At 39.1% G+C, this 18674-nt stretch overlaps 3 protein-coding genes across 3 annotated transcripts; 1 reads left to right on the top strand and 2 right to left on the bottom strand.

The window, feature by feature from the left end:
• Positions 1–6412: 6412 nt before the first annotated feature.
• Positions 6413–7912, bottom strand: LOC141659703 (uncharacterized). Its single transcript, XM_074466631.1, has one exon. The coding sequence runs from the start codon at positions 7910–7912 to the stop codon at positions 6413–6415; it is 1500 nt and encodes a 499-aa protein (XP_074322732.1).
• A 752-nt stretch (positions 7913–8664) lies between these two features.
• Positions 8665–12175, top strand: LOC141662128 (BTB/POZ and TAZ domain-containing protein 4-like). Its single transcript, XM_074469176.1, has 6 exons — positions 8665–9198; positions 9723–10001; positions 10471–10634; positions 10848–11154; positions 11260–11573; positions 11811–12175. Exons 2-6 carry the CDS (start codon positions 9756–9758, stop codon positions 11941–11943), a joined length of 1164 nt encoding a protein of 387 aa, XP_074325277.1. The 5' UTR covers positions 8665–9198; positions 9723–9755; the 3' UTR covers positions 11944–12175.
• Positions 12176–13182: 1007 nt separating this feature from the next.
• On the bottom strand, positions 13183–17842 carry LOC141662126 (formin-like protein 6). Its single transcript, XM_074469175.1, has 4 exons — positions 16053–17842; positions 15766–15971; positions 14435–14676; positions 13183–14316 (listed from the first exon to the last, which is right to left on the bottom strand). Exons 1-4 carry the CDS (start codon positions 17519–17521, stop codon positions 13522–13524), a joined length of 2712 nt encoding a protein of 903 aa, XP_074325276.1. The 5' UTR covers positions 17522–17842; the 3' UTR covers positions 13183–13521.
• Between the last annotated feature and the right edge of the window lie 832 nt (positions 17843–18674).

Genomic DNA, 18674 nt, shown 5'->3' with positions numbered 1-18674 from the left:
TGGTTGCTTCTGGATCTGGACTTGATTCAATGAATTGCACTTCTTTTGTTGTTTCTTCCCTTGGTCGGGGGCGGTGCTTCTTGATGCTTTGTTGTTTGTGAAGAACTGTGGTCTTCCTTTTGTTATCCTGGTGGGTTTCTGCCATGACTAAGGCTTGACTGTAGCATGTTTCAGCAATGCCAGAATCTTCTTTTATTTCTCCGACTCCGGTCGGTATTGGGAATTTGATCTTGAGATGGGAGATTGAAGTTATCGTTTGCATCATAGTTAAAGTTGACCTTCCAATTATTCTATTGTAGGACGAAAGAGTGTTGATGACATGGAATTTGATGACATAAGTGACTTGGTTGGGAGCAGTTCCGAAAATGACAGGTAGGTAAAGGGTCCCTTGGATTGGGATTAGGTTGTGCCTGAATCCATAGAGTGGGTCTTCCCGACAATCATTCGAGCGGACGCTCCCTAACTGCATTCGATCCACAGTATGTTTGAAAAGAATATTTACCGAGGAGTCGTTGTCTATTAGCATTCTCCTTACTTCATTGTCAAAAATATCTAAAGTGACAACTAAGGCTACATTGTGGTTGGGGTTGACTCCTTCATAGTCCTTACTGCTGAAAGATGTCACCATATCTGGAAGTGATTGGATTGAAAACACCTCTTCTCCAAAGTCCAGGCTTCATGGTGGGGAGTGGGAGCCTCCTAGGACCACATTAACTATATTTTTTTCCTTTCTTCCACCCCTCTCCTCTGTCGTTGTTGTCCCGGACCAAGTACTTATTCAGGTTTCCTTTCTTTACTTGATCCTCGATAAAGTACTTAAGTGATAAGCAATTCTCAGTCTTGTGGCCATGTGTCTCATGATAGTCTCACTGCCTATTGTAAGGCCTGCTCTCCGGAGGAGTCTGCATTGGTTTCGGGGGGTAATAAAATGGCTTATCTTTTATTTCCTTCAAGATTTCCTCCCGGGACATGTTGAGAGGAGTCCAGTCTGGTTCCTTCTTTGGCTCGCGGGACTGCTTGGTTGGTCCTGGATCGCTTTTGGACTCCGACTAAGGACCGAGCCTCTAGAAGATTGGAGTAGTTTGTCTCTCTTGGTTCTGCTGGGTTTGCTTGAATTTTTTAACCTGATGGTAACCCCCTTTCGGCCGATCATCAGAATTCTTGCAACTAGATCCCCCTTTCTGGGTCATCCTCATAGCTTGGAGCACATCAGTTTCCTTTATGAATCTGGCAACCATGGAGTAGGCTGGCGCTAGATTCTAAGGCTCCTTGTTGATCAGTTCTACTATGTATCTTTCATTGTGCTCTGGGTCTAAGTTTCTCCTGAAGATGCTCAGAGCCTCGCGCTCGTCCAAGTTTGAGATCTTGTTGATTGCTTCCTGGAAACGCCTCATATAGGTTGAGAGGGACTCTTTTTCATGCTGTCTGATGGTTTCCAGATGACACATATGCATCTCGTGTGTCTTGTTTGCTCGGAACCTCCTGAGGAAGGCTGCGCAAAACTCCTTCCAACTATGGATGCTTCGGGAGGGGATCCTGCTGAACCATCTCTGGGCCCCTCCCTTAAAAGTTGATGCGAAGAACCTGGACTTTGTCAAATCATTATAGTAGTATACAGGCGCAATATGCTCAAAGTAATTCAAGTGTTCTTCTGGGTCTCCCAGACCATCAAAAGAATCGGAGTTATAGTGCTTTAGGTCCCGCTGCCGGGGAATAGCCTCCAAGGAATGGCTGAAAGGAGTCAAAGTTCCCCAATTTCCATTACTGAGTCTCTGTCCATTTTCCTTTGCAGCTCATAGATCATATCCTTTAGATCTTTCTGCTTCTCCTCATCATCTTCATCAGAAATGAGCTCCGGGGTGGGATCCCTCCGGTTCCTCTTGGTCCTGGACTTGGCCAGTAGCTTCTCTTCTTCTAACTACATCCTTCTTTGGATCTTTAGTTCAAGCTTTGCCTCTTCTTCTTTTCTGATCTGTTCCCTCATCTCTTCCAACCTTTTTTGTTTGGCTACTTCTGTTTCTTTCTTATTGCCCTGATCCTTTTGGTTCTTCTTACCTTTAGCTCCAATGCGATCAAAGACGGATCTCTTAGATTGTTGGGAGTCCCCGGACTCCTCCGGTTCCTCCTCCAGTTCGGCCTCTTCCTGGATCCGGGCTTGCTCCTGTCTGTAGAGCCGGATTGCTTCTGCTAGCTCATTACTTGTGAGGTTGGCCATATGTTCCTCAGCCACCGGGACATTAGTGTACTTATATTGGTTCAGCTCAATGAGGCTTCTGGCATCCCGGGGATTAACCATTCTCTCTAGAACGGGAGTGTGTTGCAATGGTTGCTCCTGGAGTGTTTCTCGGTCGGCTCCCGGGTCTTGAATCTGGGAGTGGTCCAGCTCCTAGACCTGGGTACTAGCAGAGGGTCTCCCAGAAGTATGCTTTCCTGCTCTTGCCATTGTCTCAAAAGTACCAACAACAACTAACAAAAATTACAACTAACAATATCGATCTAAGGTTGCTTTTAAAAATAGAGGAAACTATCCAGAACAACAATAAATAATTTTCTGGAACTAATTCCAACAACTTTCTGGGACTAGTTAATAATATGGTAGGATGAGTGTAGCTAGGTCTTAGAACACAAAGGCAATATACGAACAAAGTAAACTTGGGGTTCTAAAATAATCGAAACTATCAATAGCACACACAAATGTGGCTTACATCAACGAAACAGGGCTCACACAAACGTGGCCTAAAATAACGAGGACACACAAGCATAGCTTAAATAAACAACATTCGTATTTATGAGAGAGTTTGGTTGCTTGAGTTCTTACAAGTTAAAGAAATGGACTCTTTCAAGAGCTTGCTGATGATGGTGAATCCAGGGGCACCGAGACCCAAGGATGGAGAGCCCCTCCTTCTAGCGTCAAATGATAACTCCTGGTGGCGGAGCTGCTCCTTTGACGCCGTGCCTGGATCCCTCGCCGCGGTGGTGGTGTAGCTGTCGTAGGGCTCCTACAAAACAACACAGGAATGGGGGTTTGGGTCCCGCGGCGCCTCTGGTGTGAGAGTAAGAACTCGCTTTTGGGAAAGATGAAGATATATATGAATACAAGGTGGCTGTGTGTGTATATGAGTGTGAGAGAGTGATTAACCCCAAAACCTTACCTTCTTGAGTTATTTATAGCCCAAAGATAGGGTTTTGGGGTTGATACTTTTGAATCGTAGTCGTTTATTTTAGGAGCGGAGGACACCTGAATGGGATTGATGCCTTACACGTGTCAGGATGAGAGTGGTTGATGAATGTTCAAAGGATCTCCTGGCGCGTGTCCTGATTGTGCTCATTATTGATGAATGACAGTTGTCCCTATCACGTGTGAAAGAAATCTGAATTGCAGAGAGTGAAAAGAAGAATTGAAGAACCTGAAAAATAGACCTCAAAATATTATCAATCTTGTCCCCCAGATACTACTACAAAGTTCTCTATATAGCCCATACATTCCCCTAGATAGTCAACATAGCATAACAAACTACTTAAGAAAAGACAAGGAATACAACTCTGCTACTACAGTCCATTCATTACATCTGTTCTTATGTGAGGAAAATGACAATAAAGTAGAAATATAGAGCTGGAGAAAGAACAGTGGTCCAGCTGCTTCTTCATTACTGCCCCTCAAGCTTGGAAGTGGAAGAAGAGTGAACTCCAAGCTTGGCTTGAAGATGAAAGTGTTGTTTCGCTGATAGGCCTTTGGTGAGCAAATCTGCAACTTGTGAGTGTGAGGGAACATGTCGAGCAACCATAGTTCCAGAGTTAAGTTTATCACGAACAAAGTGACAATTAATGTCTACGTGTTTAGTACGTTCATGTAGGACTGGATTGGCTGCAATGGCCAATGCAGATTTGTTGTGACAGTGCATCACAGCTGGAGGGAGGTTGTCTAGGCCTAGGTCTTTGAGCAATGCTTGTAGCCAGGTTACTTTACAGGAGGTTAATGTCATGGCACGGTATTCCGCCTTAGCTGATGAGCGAGCCACCACTGCCTGCTTCTTTGTTTTCCAGGATATAGGGCTTGAACCGAGTAAAATGCAGAACCCTGTAGTTGACCTTCGTGTCATTGGGCAAGTCCCCCAATCGCTATCGTAATAAGCATGAAGTTCTGCAGCTGAACTTGAGGCTAAAAGAATTCCCTGAGTTTGTGTGCCAGCAAGGTATTTGAGAAGGTGAATAGCAGCCTCCATATGAGACGAGCAAGGATGTTGCATAAACTGTGTTAATATGTGAACTGAATACACAATGTCGGGTCGAGTAACAGTCAAGTATATCAGTTTTCCCATCAGTTGTTGATATGGATGAGGGTCTACCAGTGGTTCCCCCAACTCTTTTGTTAACCTAAGATGGATATCAATTGGAATCTTCATTGGAGTTGCAGATTGCAGGTTATGAGCTCGAAGTAAATCAACCACGTATTTATGCTGAGACACAAAAAATCCCGCAGAAGATCTATCAACTTCGAGGCCCAAGAAATATCTCAACTTCCCCAGATCTTTCATGTGAAATTTTGTTGACAACATGAGTTTGAATGTAGCAATTTCTTCTCCAGAATTTCCAGCCAAGAGTAAGTCGTCCACATACACTAGCACTAGAGTCAAAGTATTATTTGCAGATTTTGTAAATAGGCTGTAATCTGATTTTGATTGCACAAAATCAAGGTCAATGAGAATTGCAGACAGCTTTGAGAACCATAAACGAGGGGCTTGCTTCAGCCCGTATAACGACTTCTTAAGTCTGCAAATGAGGGGCACATTGCCTGGCATTTCGACTTGGCTCATAGAAATTCTACATCCCGTGTGTGTGTATCCCAAGGGCAATCTCATGTAGACTGCATCGTGCAATTTACCATACAGGAATGCATTTTGCACATCCATTTGAACAACTATCCAGTCATTGATTGCAGCTACAGCTAGTAGGGCTCTAATTGTTGCCATTTTTGCCACTGGAGCAAAGGTTTGCTCGTAATCGATTCCATAAATTTGCTTGCAACCCAGCACTACTAGTCGTGCTTTGAAATGTTCTATCGTGCCATCAGCTTTAAACTTCGTTTTAAATAACCATTTGCATCCAATAGATTTTTTATTCAGAGGTAATCTAACAATGTCCCATGTATTATTCTGTTCCAAGGCAGCTAGCTCCAGATTCATTGCGTCGATCCAATGTTGGTATTTGACAGCTTGGTGAAAAGAGGTTGGGTCATTAGCATTGGAAAGTGACATTTGAAAGCTTTGGTAAGAGTTTTGAACTGACTGGTTTGCAACGGTGGTACACAATGCAGTGGAAGTTGGAAATGGCTTGGTGATGTAAGCATCCATCCAAACAGGTGGCTTGGAAACTCTAGTGGACCTCCTTACTAGTGGCAAGTTCTTATCATTATTGTTGTTATCTGCTGTTCTTTCTGGTGTTTCAACTTGTAGGTGTTCTTGTTGCCTAGGTGGATCTTTTTGGTCCAGCTGCTCCGGGTCATTAAATATTTGATCCTCAAAAAAACTTGTTGGGATGGTAACTTCAGGAAGTATGACTGGAACAGGTTGCATAAGAGCACTTGAATCGAGCAGAGGAAATATATGCTCGTGAAACTGAACATCCCTTGATATGAAGGACGTCATACAGTCCAATGTCAGCAGCTTAAATCCTTTCTTTGCAGCCGGGTATCCAACAAAAACACAAGCCACGGCTCTTGGTTTAAACTTATCAGTGGAAACACCAGGCGGTGAAGCCATAGCCAAACACCCAAATACATTCATTTTTTTTGTAGTCCGGAGGCTCACCAAACAGCATCTCGTAAGGGCTTACATTGTCCTTCAACACAGAAGACGGGACTCTATTTATGATATATGTAGCTGCTAACACACAATCACCCCAATGCACATCCGACAAACCAGATTGCAGTTTTAGAGCCCTTGCCACATTTAGTACATGCCTATGTTTTCTTTCAACACGGGCGTTTTGTTGAGGCCTGTAGCTACATACTTCTAATAGTCTTAATGCTGCCCTCAAAGTGGTTTTTCACATAATTATGAAATATTGACAGAGTATTTCCATAGTCAGACTTGTTTTGAAGTAAGTACAACCAGGTCATTCTCGAATAATCATCAACAATCGTGAGAAAGTACCTATATTTTTGTTTTGTGCACACCTTATAAGGCCCCCACGTATCTATGTGTATCAATTGAAAAGGTGCAGCAGCATGTGATTCACTCAGAGTGTACGGCAACTTAGTGAACTTAGACATAGGGCATATTAGGCAGACTTTAGGTTGCGTATGTGTGGCAAGTTTGAGACTAGGAATCAATTTTAATTTAGAATCAGATATGTGGCCAAGTCTGTTGTGCCACAAGGTATATTTATCAACTGGTGGGGCACTTTTGCAAGGTTAAATTGAGATGCTATTGATGCTAACCTCGGACGTATGAAGAACAGAAGAATTACCAAGATAATACAAGTTATTCTTAAGGTACCCTACACCCACAATGGCCTTAGAATCTGATTTAGTCACAAAGCACTTAGCATCTTTAAACATGACTTCGCACTTGTTATCTTTTCCCAGTTTTGTGACAGAGAGCAAATTGTGTGTGAATTGTGGCACAAACAACACATTGAATAATGGAATTCCACAACTTAAAACTGTATCACCTATATGTGTGATGCTGGTTGTACTACCGGTTGGAAGTTTAATTGTCATATGAAGGAGTGCAGGTCTAATATTGTGCAGCAAATTAAGAGAGCAAGTCATATGGTCTGATGGTCCTGAATCTACAATCCATTCTTGGATTTTGGATTCAGCAGCACCACACGTTATCATACCTGAGAAAGGAGTATCATTTTCTTCCTCAGTTTGTCCTGTTGCATTTCCAGGAATGAGTTTGAGGAGCTGCTCAAATTGTTGATGAGTAATGACTACATTTGATGTCTCCCCTTTGCCTCCTGCTGTTATTTGAGCCACATTAGCAGATCTTAGACTAGCATTTCTTTGACTATTCCACCTTCCAGGAGAGCCTCCCCCTCTTGCAGATGTTCTTAAGGATTTGTAGTGCCACTTAGGGTATCCCGTGACAGTCCAACAGACATCTGCTGTATGGCCTTTTCTTTTACAAGCAGTGCACATGACAGATTTTTCTGGTATGATTTGATTCCCTCGACTAAACATAGCTGATATATCATCATCGTTGTTCTTGAGGTTGTGAAGGACGTCTCTTTGGGACTCCTCTTGCTGGATTGCTGCACACGCCATTTCTACACTAGGTAGTGGAGACGACATCAGTAATTGACTCCTCTGTGGCCCAAAGACCTCATCTAGGCCATTCAAAAACTGAAATAGTTTGGACTCATCCTTTTGTACTTGGATGGCCTTCAATAAAGCAGTCATTTCAGCTGTAGTAGTAGTGACCTTGGGTAAATCATTCATGGCTTCCAGCTCTTCCCATAATGCACTCAAGGTTGTATAATACTCCACCAAAGGCTTTCCATTTTGTTTGAGGCTATAAAGATCTTTGCTGAGTTTGTATTTTCTGGACCCATTGCTGAGTTGAAAGCGCTTCTCTACTAATTTCCAGATCTCTGAAGCGGAGTTTACAAATAGCACAGACTGTTTTATAGAATCACAAACATTATTATAGAGCCACGAAATCACCATGTTATTACATGTTTCCCACTGTAGAGCATCAGTGGTGTCTGTTGTGCTTTTGATCTCTGTTCCTTCAACAAATCCCAGTTTTTGTTTTGATGCCAGCTGAATCTCCATAGACGTGCGCCATGTTCGATAATCAGAAGAACCTTGAAGTTTAGTCACACTAATCGAGAGTGGACCATCTGAGGGATGAAGGAAAAGAGGGTTTTGCATATCAGCAAAAGAAAATTTGCTGGTGATGGTCATTTACTGTGAGTCAAGAAATGAACACTTCAGTAAGAAAAGACTAGATAAAGAAGATTGAAAGATACAGGACTTCCTAATTCTACAATATGCACTCTTGCGGCTCTGATACCATGAAAGAAATCTGAATTGCAGAGAGTGAAAAAAAGAATTGAAGAACCTGAAAAATAGATCTCAAAATATTATCAATCTTGTCCCCCAGATACTACTACAAAGTTCTCTATATAGCCCATACATTCCCCTAGATAGTCAACATAGCATAACAAACTACTTAAAAAAAGACAAGGAATACAACTCTGCTACTACAGTCCATTCATTACATCTGTTCTTATGTGAGGAAAATGACAATAAAGTAGAAATATAGAGTTGGAGAAAGAACAGTGGTACAGCTGCTTCTTCATTAACGTGTTTGAGAATGTGTTTCATGTGCTCAGGAGTACGGGGATGTCCTTCTAGAAGCTATATATACTATCAAAAGGGTCTGATCCAAATCCAAACCGGAGACAAAGACAATCCAGCGTTTGATACACATCAAACGTACATACATTTGAGAAGTACTGTTTGTTTAACATCAGCTTGTCTGACGCCAAGGTCAAAAATCGCGGGAACCGCGTGTATCATGCACGGCACAATAATAGACCGTTAATATTTACTGCATAACAAAAATTAAAAAAAAATAATTGAAAAAAAATAAATGCACCAAGAGTTGTAAAAATTAGACGGTGTAGGTTGAATCGTTTGATTGCATGTGAGCTGTTACACAAACATATCATTTCATTCATCTGCACTTTGCATTTATATTTATAGACATGGCATTCATGTTAAATTATATAATCTGTATGTTTTAGCTGTTTGTACATAAAAAAAATCTCGTCTCTCTCCCTGGGCGGCTGTGCCTAAATTTTCATTTTGGATTTGTGAGGGTTTTTGTGTGATTTATTTCACATATATCTCTACCCAAAATCATATTGACATTGAGGTCCCAGAGAGAGAGGGGGAGAGAGATTTTTAGATAATGTTAAATAGCCCCTTGTAATTGTTAATTATCATTTTTCTTTCCAATTTTGCAGACAGTTTCTAGTTTAGAGGCAGAGGCATATATATTTTTATTTGATTTGGAAGTCATTAGAGGGTTGCTAAATTGTGTTTCTGAACAGGGTTATTGCTTTGGTGAAATTAGTGTAACATATTTAAATATCTGGTGCATTTTTAAACCAGCTTATGTTATATAATTCACCAACATTCCAACTTCAAGTCTAGGATCAGCCTTCTGCAAATTTTCTGTAAAGGTAACTTTTGATCTTCATATAAATACCTATATATTTCCACATAGTTGTTTGTGTAGATGAAGACCATATATTTGTATAATTTAACATCTTTTTTCTGTGCTGATATGATAAAGATGTTGGATTAAGGGATACACTATTAGTTTGTTTTGTTCTCACCATGTTGTTGCTTCTTGAATCTTGATTACTTTTCAAACTTGATCTGAAAATGGTTGCTGTTATCTATTTGCCATGTTTTTTTTAAAGATCACAAGTTTTAACCAATAATTGCTGCTTAGGATTCTTCCAACCTGGATACTTTACTTATCTACTTGCATTGTTTAGCAAACTACACTAGATACATTAGCAGACAAATTGCATGTGAAAATGGTTATCTGACATTATAACAGCTTATACATCTGGTTTAGAGGAACTAATCCCTGTTAAATTTGCTTTTTATCATTGTTGATTTGAACAAACTTTGTCGATTTTGTGAAATTACCATCTGCGTATTTCAGAACCTAGGACTTATCGGATTAGCCTTATAGTTCTGCAGGAGGGGTCTTAACATTTGGTCAAAGATGGACAGCAGTTGTAGATCAGTCCTAAATTCTAAGAAAGAGATGCCATTTCCGCCTCCATTACCTGGTAGAATGACTGCCAGCTATAGTTCAAAGCAGAAAATTATGGGCTGCTCATCAGGGAACAACTTTGCTTGCAAACCTACACCGAACATGTGGGATCGTCTCTTTGATGAAGGTTATAGAGCAGACATCTTGATCAATACAGATAGTGGTAATATCATCTATGCACACGCTAGTATTCTTGTAAGTTCTGTAACTTCTTCTTTTCAGTAAAATGAGAGTTCTTCTACGCAGATATGTATTATAAGAATATCAATTAAGATTATATGAATGTTTGACACACACAAATGAAGAAGACGTAATACCGTAAAGCCGATTGATAGGACAAAAACTGTACATCGTTTACTTGTGTGTCCTGCACGGGTGCACATCTAGACTCTAGAGCATTATATTATGTTTTTTTGGATAATTAGTGCTTCAAGTGAGCTTGTAATCTCATCTTGTAAATATCTGTTTCTTGTAGGGCTAAATGTATTGTTTCATATTCACTTGATCGGTCTGATCTCTAATTTTATTTGGTTCTTGAATGAAACCGTGCTTGCATTGAGCTTATCAGCCTGTTAGATGCGTTATCTGTACTTGCTCTGTTTGTTCGTATTATTGAACCTTTAGTCTTTACACATCACATTTACTAAGCGAATGTTATTAATAGGGAATGGCTTCTCCTGTTTTAAGACATATGCTAAACCAATCAAAGGGCAAAGGCCGACAAAGAATAATCTCAAGAAAAGGCAGAGGCCAACAGAAATCAATCTCAATTCGTGGTGTAGCACACGAGGCAGTTCGAGTTTTTGTTCGCTTTTTGTACTCGTCCTGGTAAAGATTTTCCCACTAAGATTCTTTCAAAGTTTACCATCTGCAACATGAATTTGTTAACTACATTTTTGTAATAATTTTTGGCTTCTAATTAAGATCCTCCGCTACGATGCCAGTTTAAGTCGATGGAGCAATTATGTATAACTAATTATAAGCCTTAATTATGCAAATTGACAGTGTTCTTCGCTAAATAGGTAAAATTTCTTCTTGCAGCTATGAACGAGCAGAGTTGATGGAGCATATCTTATCTTTGTTGGTACTGTCTCACGCTTATGTGGTTCCCCGTTTAAAGCAAATTTGTGAAAGGCAGCTAGAAAATGGATTTCTAACCACTGAGAATGCAATTGACATCCTTCAACTTGCACTTTTGTGTGATGCCCCTCGACTGACCCTCATTTGCCACCGCTTCATCATAAAAAACTTGAAGGCTGTTGCTGCCTCTGAAGGATGGCAAGTGATGAAGGAGAGTCACCCAATTCTAGAGGACGAACTTTTAGGGTCTATGATATATGACGATGCTGTATGAAATTTTTTCTCCTTCGTGATATGTCATAGCTACTCGTGTTAAAGCGTCTACATCATTCATACATTTGTTTTTTTTTAATATTAATGACTTATATTACAGGCCCGAAAGGAGAAGAGAATAAAGATGAAGAACAGAAAGATATTTGTACAATTGTATGATGCAATGGAAGCACTTGTTCATATATGTAGGGATGGTTGCCAAACCATTGGTCCCTATGATAAGGTTATTCAAAAGAATCAGATGCCCTGCCAGTACGAGTCTTGTAAAGGATTAGAAGCTCTTTTCCGTCACCTATCAAGATGCAAACTAAGAGTCCCCGGTGGCTGCAAACATTGCAAGAGAATGTGGCAGCTGCTAGAGTTACACTCTCGTCTTTGTGCTGATTCAGATATTTGTAGGGTTCCTTTGTGCAGGTGGGTATTTTGCTATTTCTATTTTTATTTAGTCTTGTTTCTTCATTAGATCTTCTCCTTTACCTCTCCCACAGCATGTTGTAGGCCATTTTGAGAATTTAACTTCAGCAGCCTAGTGTGATGAACTCTTTGATAGCACTCTAGTTTTTTCTTTTTCTTTTTTTGATTGCTTCTATGTCAAACTCACGTCTCTTGTTTCTTGTTCTCTCGAATCTGATGAACTCATCCGTATTGCAGAAATTTGAAGTATAGGATAGAGATGCAGAGCAAGAACAAGAAGGACGATATTAAGTGGCGTATATTGGTAAGAAAGATAGTGAGAACAAGGAGCATTACAGGAGCTCCATACTTTTCATTGGCATTTACGTGAGGGCTAGAGATATCTAAAATAACAGCCTGTGTAATATAATGTACAAAATTTGGTTGCAGAAATGTTATTTGTGGCATATTTATGAGATCTTAGCGTTCCAGTAACACTCCAAGTTCTTCTTCATGTCAAGCCTTAAAGGCAATTATAATGTCATAGACTCATAGTACCAAAAGTGATGATAATGCTCATAGATTTCGATCCCATGTAATATATGTTCTCAAGATCTATCGCAGTTCCTTGGAGTGTATATCATTTCATGCATATTCATTCATTTGTGATCATTCGGAGATACTTAAATTTCACATCTATAAAAGTTTTTTATTCCTGCAGGACAATACTAAAATTCCCCTCGTGAAAGTTTTCAATTAATGATAGATAATTTTTCATAGATTAGTTGTTACACGTGTCAATAGACTTTACGCAAAAACTTGTAAACATAGTACTTCTTAGATTTTCAGATCCCGCGATAAATTTATAACGCCGATAAATTTATAACGTGAATGCAACGATAATTTCGTACCATTTTCCAATACCCTGATTTATAATAATAATGGTTTTTCTATGGTGTGCCCATGATCACACACTAAATACAAATTTCTATAATTTTAACTTGTTCTGAACTAATAATAAACTTTAGAAATTGTATACCTTGCACTATTCCCCATTCCCCCTCCCCAACCCCCAAAAGAGAATCACACTTCAGCATTTTGATCCGGTAATAATCAGCAAACACGGAGGGATATGGGTAAGCAAATGTTAAATCATGTGTATACTCATGTTCATCGTACATACTATAATATAAATGTCTCACGTTACCTTAAACATGTACATGTTTTCATCATTACATGACTTCATGTGCACAATCATACCTTATATTTAGTCTCCTATGGAAGTGGCATTTTATCAGTCACTTGGTGTTCAATTTGTTAAACTTGCATATCTTTCCATTTTACAGTATTCTGGCTTGCCTACTCTAAGATCATAGAAACTACAGTATTATGAAAATTATGCTTATCGAATAAATAGATTATTAAAGTGAATGAGTATCTTGTTAAGTTAGCAGGTTTGTTATTATGTTAAGTTATCGGCTTTCCTAAAACCGTAAGGTCTTTGGATGAAGGCTTTTAGCTGGATCATATCTCACATTTAACATATCCTTATGCTAGATAAAATAATTGAGGGCTCTAAATTCATATTATAGCATGTGATGCTTCATGATGTAGAAGGTGTAAAAGTAAATGAGAAGACTAACTTAACTATGATCTTGTATATATGAAATATAATAACCTTTTATACTATAATCTCGTCGGTGCAAGTAACTCTGTACTTTGTCACCCTACTCGTAATTTTATTTGAAATGGAATCTGTAACTATCAGTCCTCATTCTGCGTTTAGTTCTCGTAAACAAGGACCAGAATTCAGTAGAGGACTTGTATGCATGTGAATAGTCCTCTTGATCGCCAAAAAACTCCTTCTGTACAATCAGGTTACTCGTTTATATGCCAATTATGTTTCATGGGAGCGATGGACCTTTAAATGTCCGGTGATGAGACTCCAGTGCATCATGTGCACATGTTCTCATGGTGATGAGCTTTCTTCATCTGAACTTCTATCGTGACGAATATTGTATCTGTTTAGTACTGGCAATGATGCTGTTGCAGGTATTCTAAATGATCTTGCAGAGCCCACCACTGTGTGATCCTGCATCCTTCCCACTTCCTTGCAAACATTATCAAGTATGGAGAGGAAATCTCTCACAATCATGAAAATTCTAAACGGATGGGCTTCCTCCTTTACAGTGTCACCATGAAAATATGCTGTCACTTCTTTCACCAGCAACAAAATTTTTCTTTCTTCTGACTTGATTTTAACAATTTCCTCCTCTGACTCTCTTAGAAATATTTTTAACGACTCAAAGAACTTTCCTTGCATATCTGGCTTTGCATATTGCAAAACCATTCTAACTTTATCAAGTCCCATTTCAAGCTTTGAAACATAGCCGCTCAGGACATCTGCATCCATTCCTGCTGCTTTCTTTACATTGCCCAGCTCTCTGCCCAACCCTGCAACAACCTGTAGTCCTTGCTTCTTAAAATCTTGTTCCTTTGGTCCCGAGTTAACTTTATGCGGAGCAATCTCATTTGTAGAATCAGAACCTTTGTCTTCTGACCTGATGATCTCTTGGACCACAAAGTGGAGCAATGTAGTTTTCCCATCCGTTCCTTTTATATCTAATAATTTCAACAGTGTATCAAGTTTAAAAGCTATAGCATCACCACGATTAGTCCCAACATTCATGCGATTTCCTGTCCTTAGAACAGCTTCAAGAAGTTTGAGGAATAATCGACTGTTCTTTAACTCTTCACTTGCTGCCTGATGAATGTTTACATAATGAGCGAATTAGCATTTACTATTAAAAACAACAAAACTTGTACAGAAGACAAATTTGACGATCTAGTAGTGGGTATATATGTTTAGAGGTTGTTAGTACCTCCAGGGTTTTAAAGGAATCCCGTAAGTATTTTATTTCTGTATCGAAATTTGCTCTATATAGCATGACTTCCACTCTTTTAAAGGCAAATGGGACATCGAGAACCGCCGTGAGAAAACGCTCTGCAGACCCTAGTTTTGACATGTCACCTTTATAATCTCTAAGTTTGATCTCTTCTTCTTTAGTTGGAGCCATCTTCACCAAAGTTTCCAAAAGCTCAGGGCCTAAGCCTTCTGGATTTCCTGTTGCACAGATGCAAATAATAATTTGGTGAGGAAACGTGAACATTGACCTGTCTGTTATATTATTCATGCATTCCTCTAAAAAATTAATTGACACTGTGTTCTCATTTCTTACTATACACACATGGGGTTAAGTCACTTGCATGACCTGGATAGGTAACGGTTCTCAGGGTATGGGATTAATGGCAAGTGTTCTTCTTTCATGCCAATTTACTTTGCTCAAGTATTATTTGGCTGAGGAGTTTTTTCTCAAGGATAAAAATAAGCTTGAAATATTAATTTTAGTATAGCTATGAAAAGTTAACTCTTCACCCTTATATGTCATCTACAGTACCTGTCATTTGTGTTGATATTTACATATGAATGATCCAATAATCTATCAAATGACAATTGAGACTATTAGGTCTATATCAAAAGTAACACAGAGAGTAAACTTCGAATTTCTTTAAGTTCTATTATCTTCTGTGTAAGCTAAGAAAAGTTTGGATCAGTTTCAGATATCTTGTTAAATTTGTTTCCGCGGGAGACATACAGCTCCTGATAGCTGTTCAATTCGAACAGTAAAATGGTACTCTGATTTAGAATACACGCTTTGGCAAAAAGATGGTAGAGATATTTCACCGTCGTGGAGAAAAGCGGCCCAAAGAATGCTATTTTATGGAGAAACGTACCTAGTAGTCTAGCAATTAGTTTTTCTGTTAGCAATTTCACTTGCAACATTAGAGGTGTTCTATATAAGACTCATAACTGGGTTACAGAACAACATATCATCTGAATTACTTTGATAATGTGAAAAGATACTTATAAAACAGCATGGAAGACTATTTATAATAATGCGAAATAGGGAATGAAAGTTAACACTGCAGAATTACGCTATCAGTATTATTACTTAATATGTGCATATACTCTTATAGTATTATTATAGCCACATATTAGCTCTCTTGTATGGAGATTGAAATCACTGATGGTTTCTTTTCGGTGATATTAAGGAGTGATTTTTATCATTATTAACATTCCGTAATTTCTGTCCATATTTCTATAGCTATTTAATTAGGAACTAATTGAACATGAGGAAGAGAAAATCCATACCATCTAGAAGTGCTTCTGTAACCTCATCTCGTGTCACATTTAATGCTCTTAACAGTATTGCAATGTTCTGAGACTTCTTCGGGTCCAAAACTCTGTTCTCGTGTTGGATTGCAGGGATTACTGATTTTCTCGCTGTTTCTTTTGGTATTGAACTTGAATTTGCAGAAGTAGCACCAAAAAGAGATTCTATCATGTCTTCATTCACTCTGCACACGAGAAAAGTAATTTATTAATTAGAGACTGTTTATCTGCATTTAAGATTGAAATATGAGTTTAAGGCTACTCACTGAAAGGAACTTGATTTCAATTGGTCCCAAACCGTGGCTCTGTCGGAGGTTGCTCTAACTTTGTCCCAGTGCAGAGGCTTTAGTTTCGGTTTTGATCCATCATCATCAGCATCGATTTTCTCTGAAGAATTGGCAACATTATTATCTTCGTCAACTGATTTTGTTGTCTCCATTTCAGGGTAAGGTTTCGGGGCAGGAGTTGATTTTGTCAATTGCTGCAAAGCCATCAAGGGGGCAGGTGTTTGTGAAGGAACCGACTGCTTTGGTCTTGCGAGTAGTGGGGGAAGAGGTGGCGGAGGTGGAGGAGGGTTTCGTGTAGTTGGAATATCTAATGTATGTTTAGATTGTTTGCTTTCTGAAGTAAGGCTAGAAAGATCCGGTGCTGGAGGTGGTGCCGAAAATTTTGCCCTTCTGGGAGCATATGTATGTGTTGGTTGAACTTGATTTTGTTGCTTTATTGACCAAAAGGGAGCTACTGATGGCGGTGGTGGTGGGGGTTGCGGAGGAGGTGGTGGAGGCTGTTTAATTGATGGTATAATCACGAGTTTTGTGTCGGGGGACGAAGCAGAAAGGCGTGATTTTGGTGAAGTTCTCTTGGAATGAGGAACAGGGCTAGTAACATGAGGTTCACTTTTTGAGTGAGGCATTAGGCCAGTCTTATTGCTCGAACGACTCCGACGAGAACTAGTTGAGAATACTTCTTCATTGCTGACAGAGGAGCCTTGGGGTGTATAAAATATGGACTCATGACTTTCTTCGTCGGAAGATGACATAGCCGGAGGAGAATTCATCGTTGGTGGAGGTTGAGGCTTACTAAGTGGTGGAAGTGGCTGAAGATCAGGACTTGGCCTATATCGATCCGATCTTTTTATCGAATTCAGTTTATGATAAGGTGATCCATTGGTCTCACTGCTGCTAACTGTCCTCTGACTAGAAGGCTCAACAGTACCAATATAGAGGAAAGTGGATGGTGGCATTCTTGAATCATCATTCACTCTTTGTTGATTCCCTCCAACAAGCTTCTGGGACTCATCAACATGTTTTGATCTGTGCTTGTATAGATAAAATGCCAATCCAGACAACATTCCAAGTGTAACAATTCCAACTGAAATTGCAATTGCTACTTTTTTGGTAGGCTTGGAAGGCTGAGTGGCCATAGGGTTCGAAACCGCAGTCCCATTGGATGGTACTGGTGGAACTTGTGCCTGATCCGGTGTCTTTCCAGCAGGGACTTCTGCGAAGAATGGCTGGTCTGGGTTAGGAAAGTCCGTGCTGGGAGGCGGCGGTGGCGGTTCTAGAGCTGGCGGGGGAGGATTAGAACTTACTGGAAACAATGGTTGGTGCAAAATTCTCCTATGATTGGTGTTGATTCCAAAAACCAAATCTTGAATCTTGGGCAGTGTGCCAATTGTTGGTTGGACAGTCACAAAAATAGTAACCAATGACAGTAAGTGAAAATATGGACTCATTGTTTGTTGTGTTAATCTGGGCTTGTTTTATGTTTTTTGTTTCACCATGCCTAGACTTGCTAGAATTGTGCTTCCAGATTGACTCTCTTTTGTTTCACTACAACTACTCTCATCAGAGAGAGAGAGAGAGGGAGAGAGATAATGGACTCAGAGGGGAAGCTTCTAAGAGCTGCAAGATCTGGATGCTCTGCTTCCGATGTCAGCACTGCTTGCACTTTGATTCTTTATTCTTTGTACTATTAAAATTAAATAAGTTGCATATATTTCACTAAACTGGAAATTGCTTTTTCAGATTTATGACTTGTAAACAGCACAACATGATACATGAACATGCTATTATTAGATGATTAGTACTTAAAATTGTAAAGAATTGTCAATTTATTTACTTAAAATATAGAATGCATAGTAAATGTAGTTCTATATCAGTAAAGAAAGACCTGTACTGTGGTGGGGACCTGGCTTATATGAACATAATTTAATCAGACAGAAAATAAAAAGAAAAGACTTGAAACTGATGGTAATGGGAATCTACTCTTCCTGCCGCTCATATGCTTTTCATTTTACAGTAGATAAGATTAAAATTGATACATAAAGCCATTTATATGTATTTTTTCTAATAATTTAAGGGTTAGCGAGATTCGAATTTATGACGTGCACAGGAAGAAAAACATCACTTTGAGCTAGATATTTTATACGTTGGTCTAAAATATGAATTTTTAAACTAATTAATATTTCATTCTTGATTATGTATGATCTTTTGGTGCTTAAATTCCAAAATGTTGTTCCACTCTATGTATAATTTAGATTATTATTTATTTACCAAACAATTAACTATTAAGTAATATAACAATACATCTTACCTAATACCCCCAAAGACTAGCCTTACAATTTAAAATACAAAAATTCTCTACATTCCTTCTAAGCACACATTAATTATTTATCAAATAATTCACCAGTTATTAAAAAAATAACAATACAACTAACCTAATTCCAATGAAGACAAACCTTAAAAAACAACTCTCCCCAGATTCCTCAAAGCACACATGTTCCTTTAGCACCCAGCTCCCCAAAACACAAAACTCCATGAGCATCAATTTGTTTTAGTTTACTACTACAAAACAAATGTATAGTTTTATTAAAAAAATATATTTAA

This window comes from Apium graveolens, chromosome 5 (assembly GCF_009905375.1).
Source record: "Apium graveolens cultivar Ventura chromosome 5, ASM990537v1, whole genome shotgun sequence".
Lineage (NCBI taxonomy): Eukaryota > Viridiplantae > Streptophyta > Magnoliopsida > Apiales > Apiaceae > Apium > Apium graveolens.
This window is presented reverse-complemented; position numbering and strand designations above follow the sequence as displayed.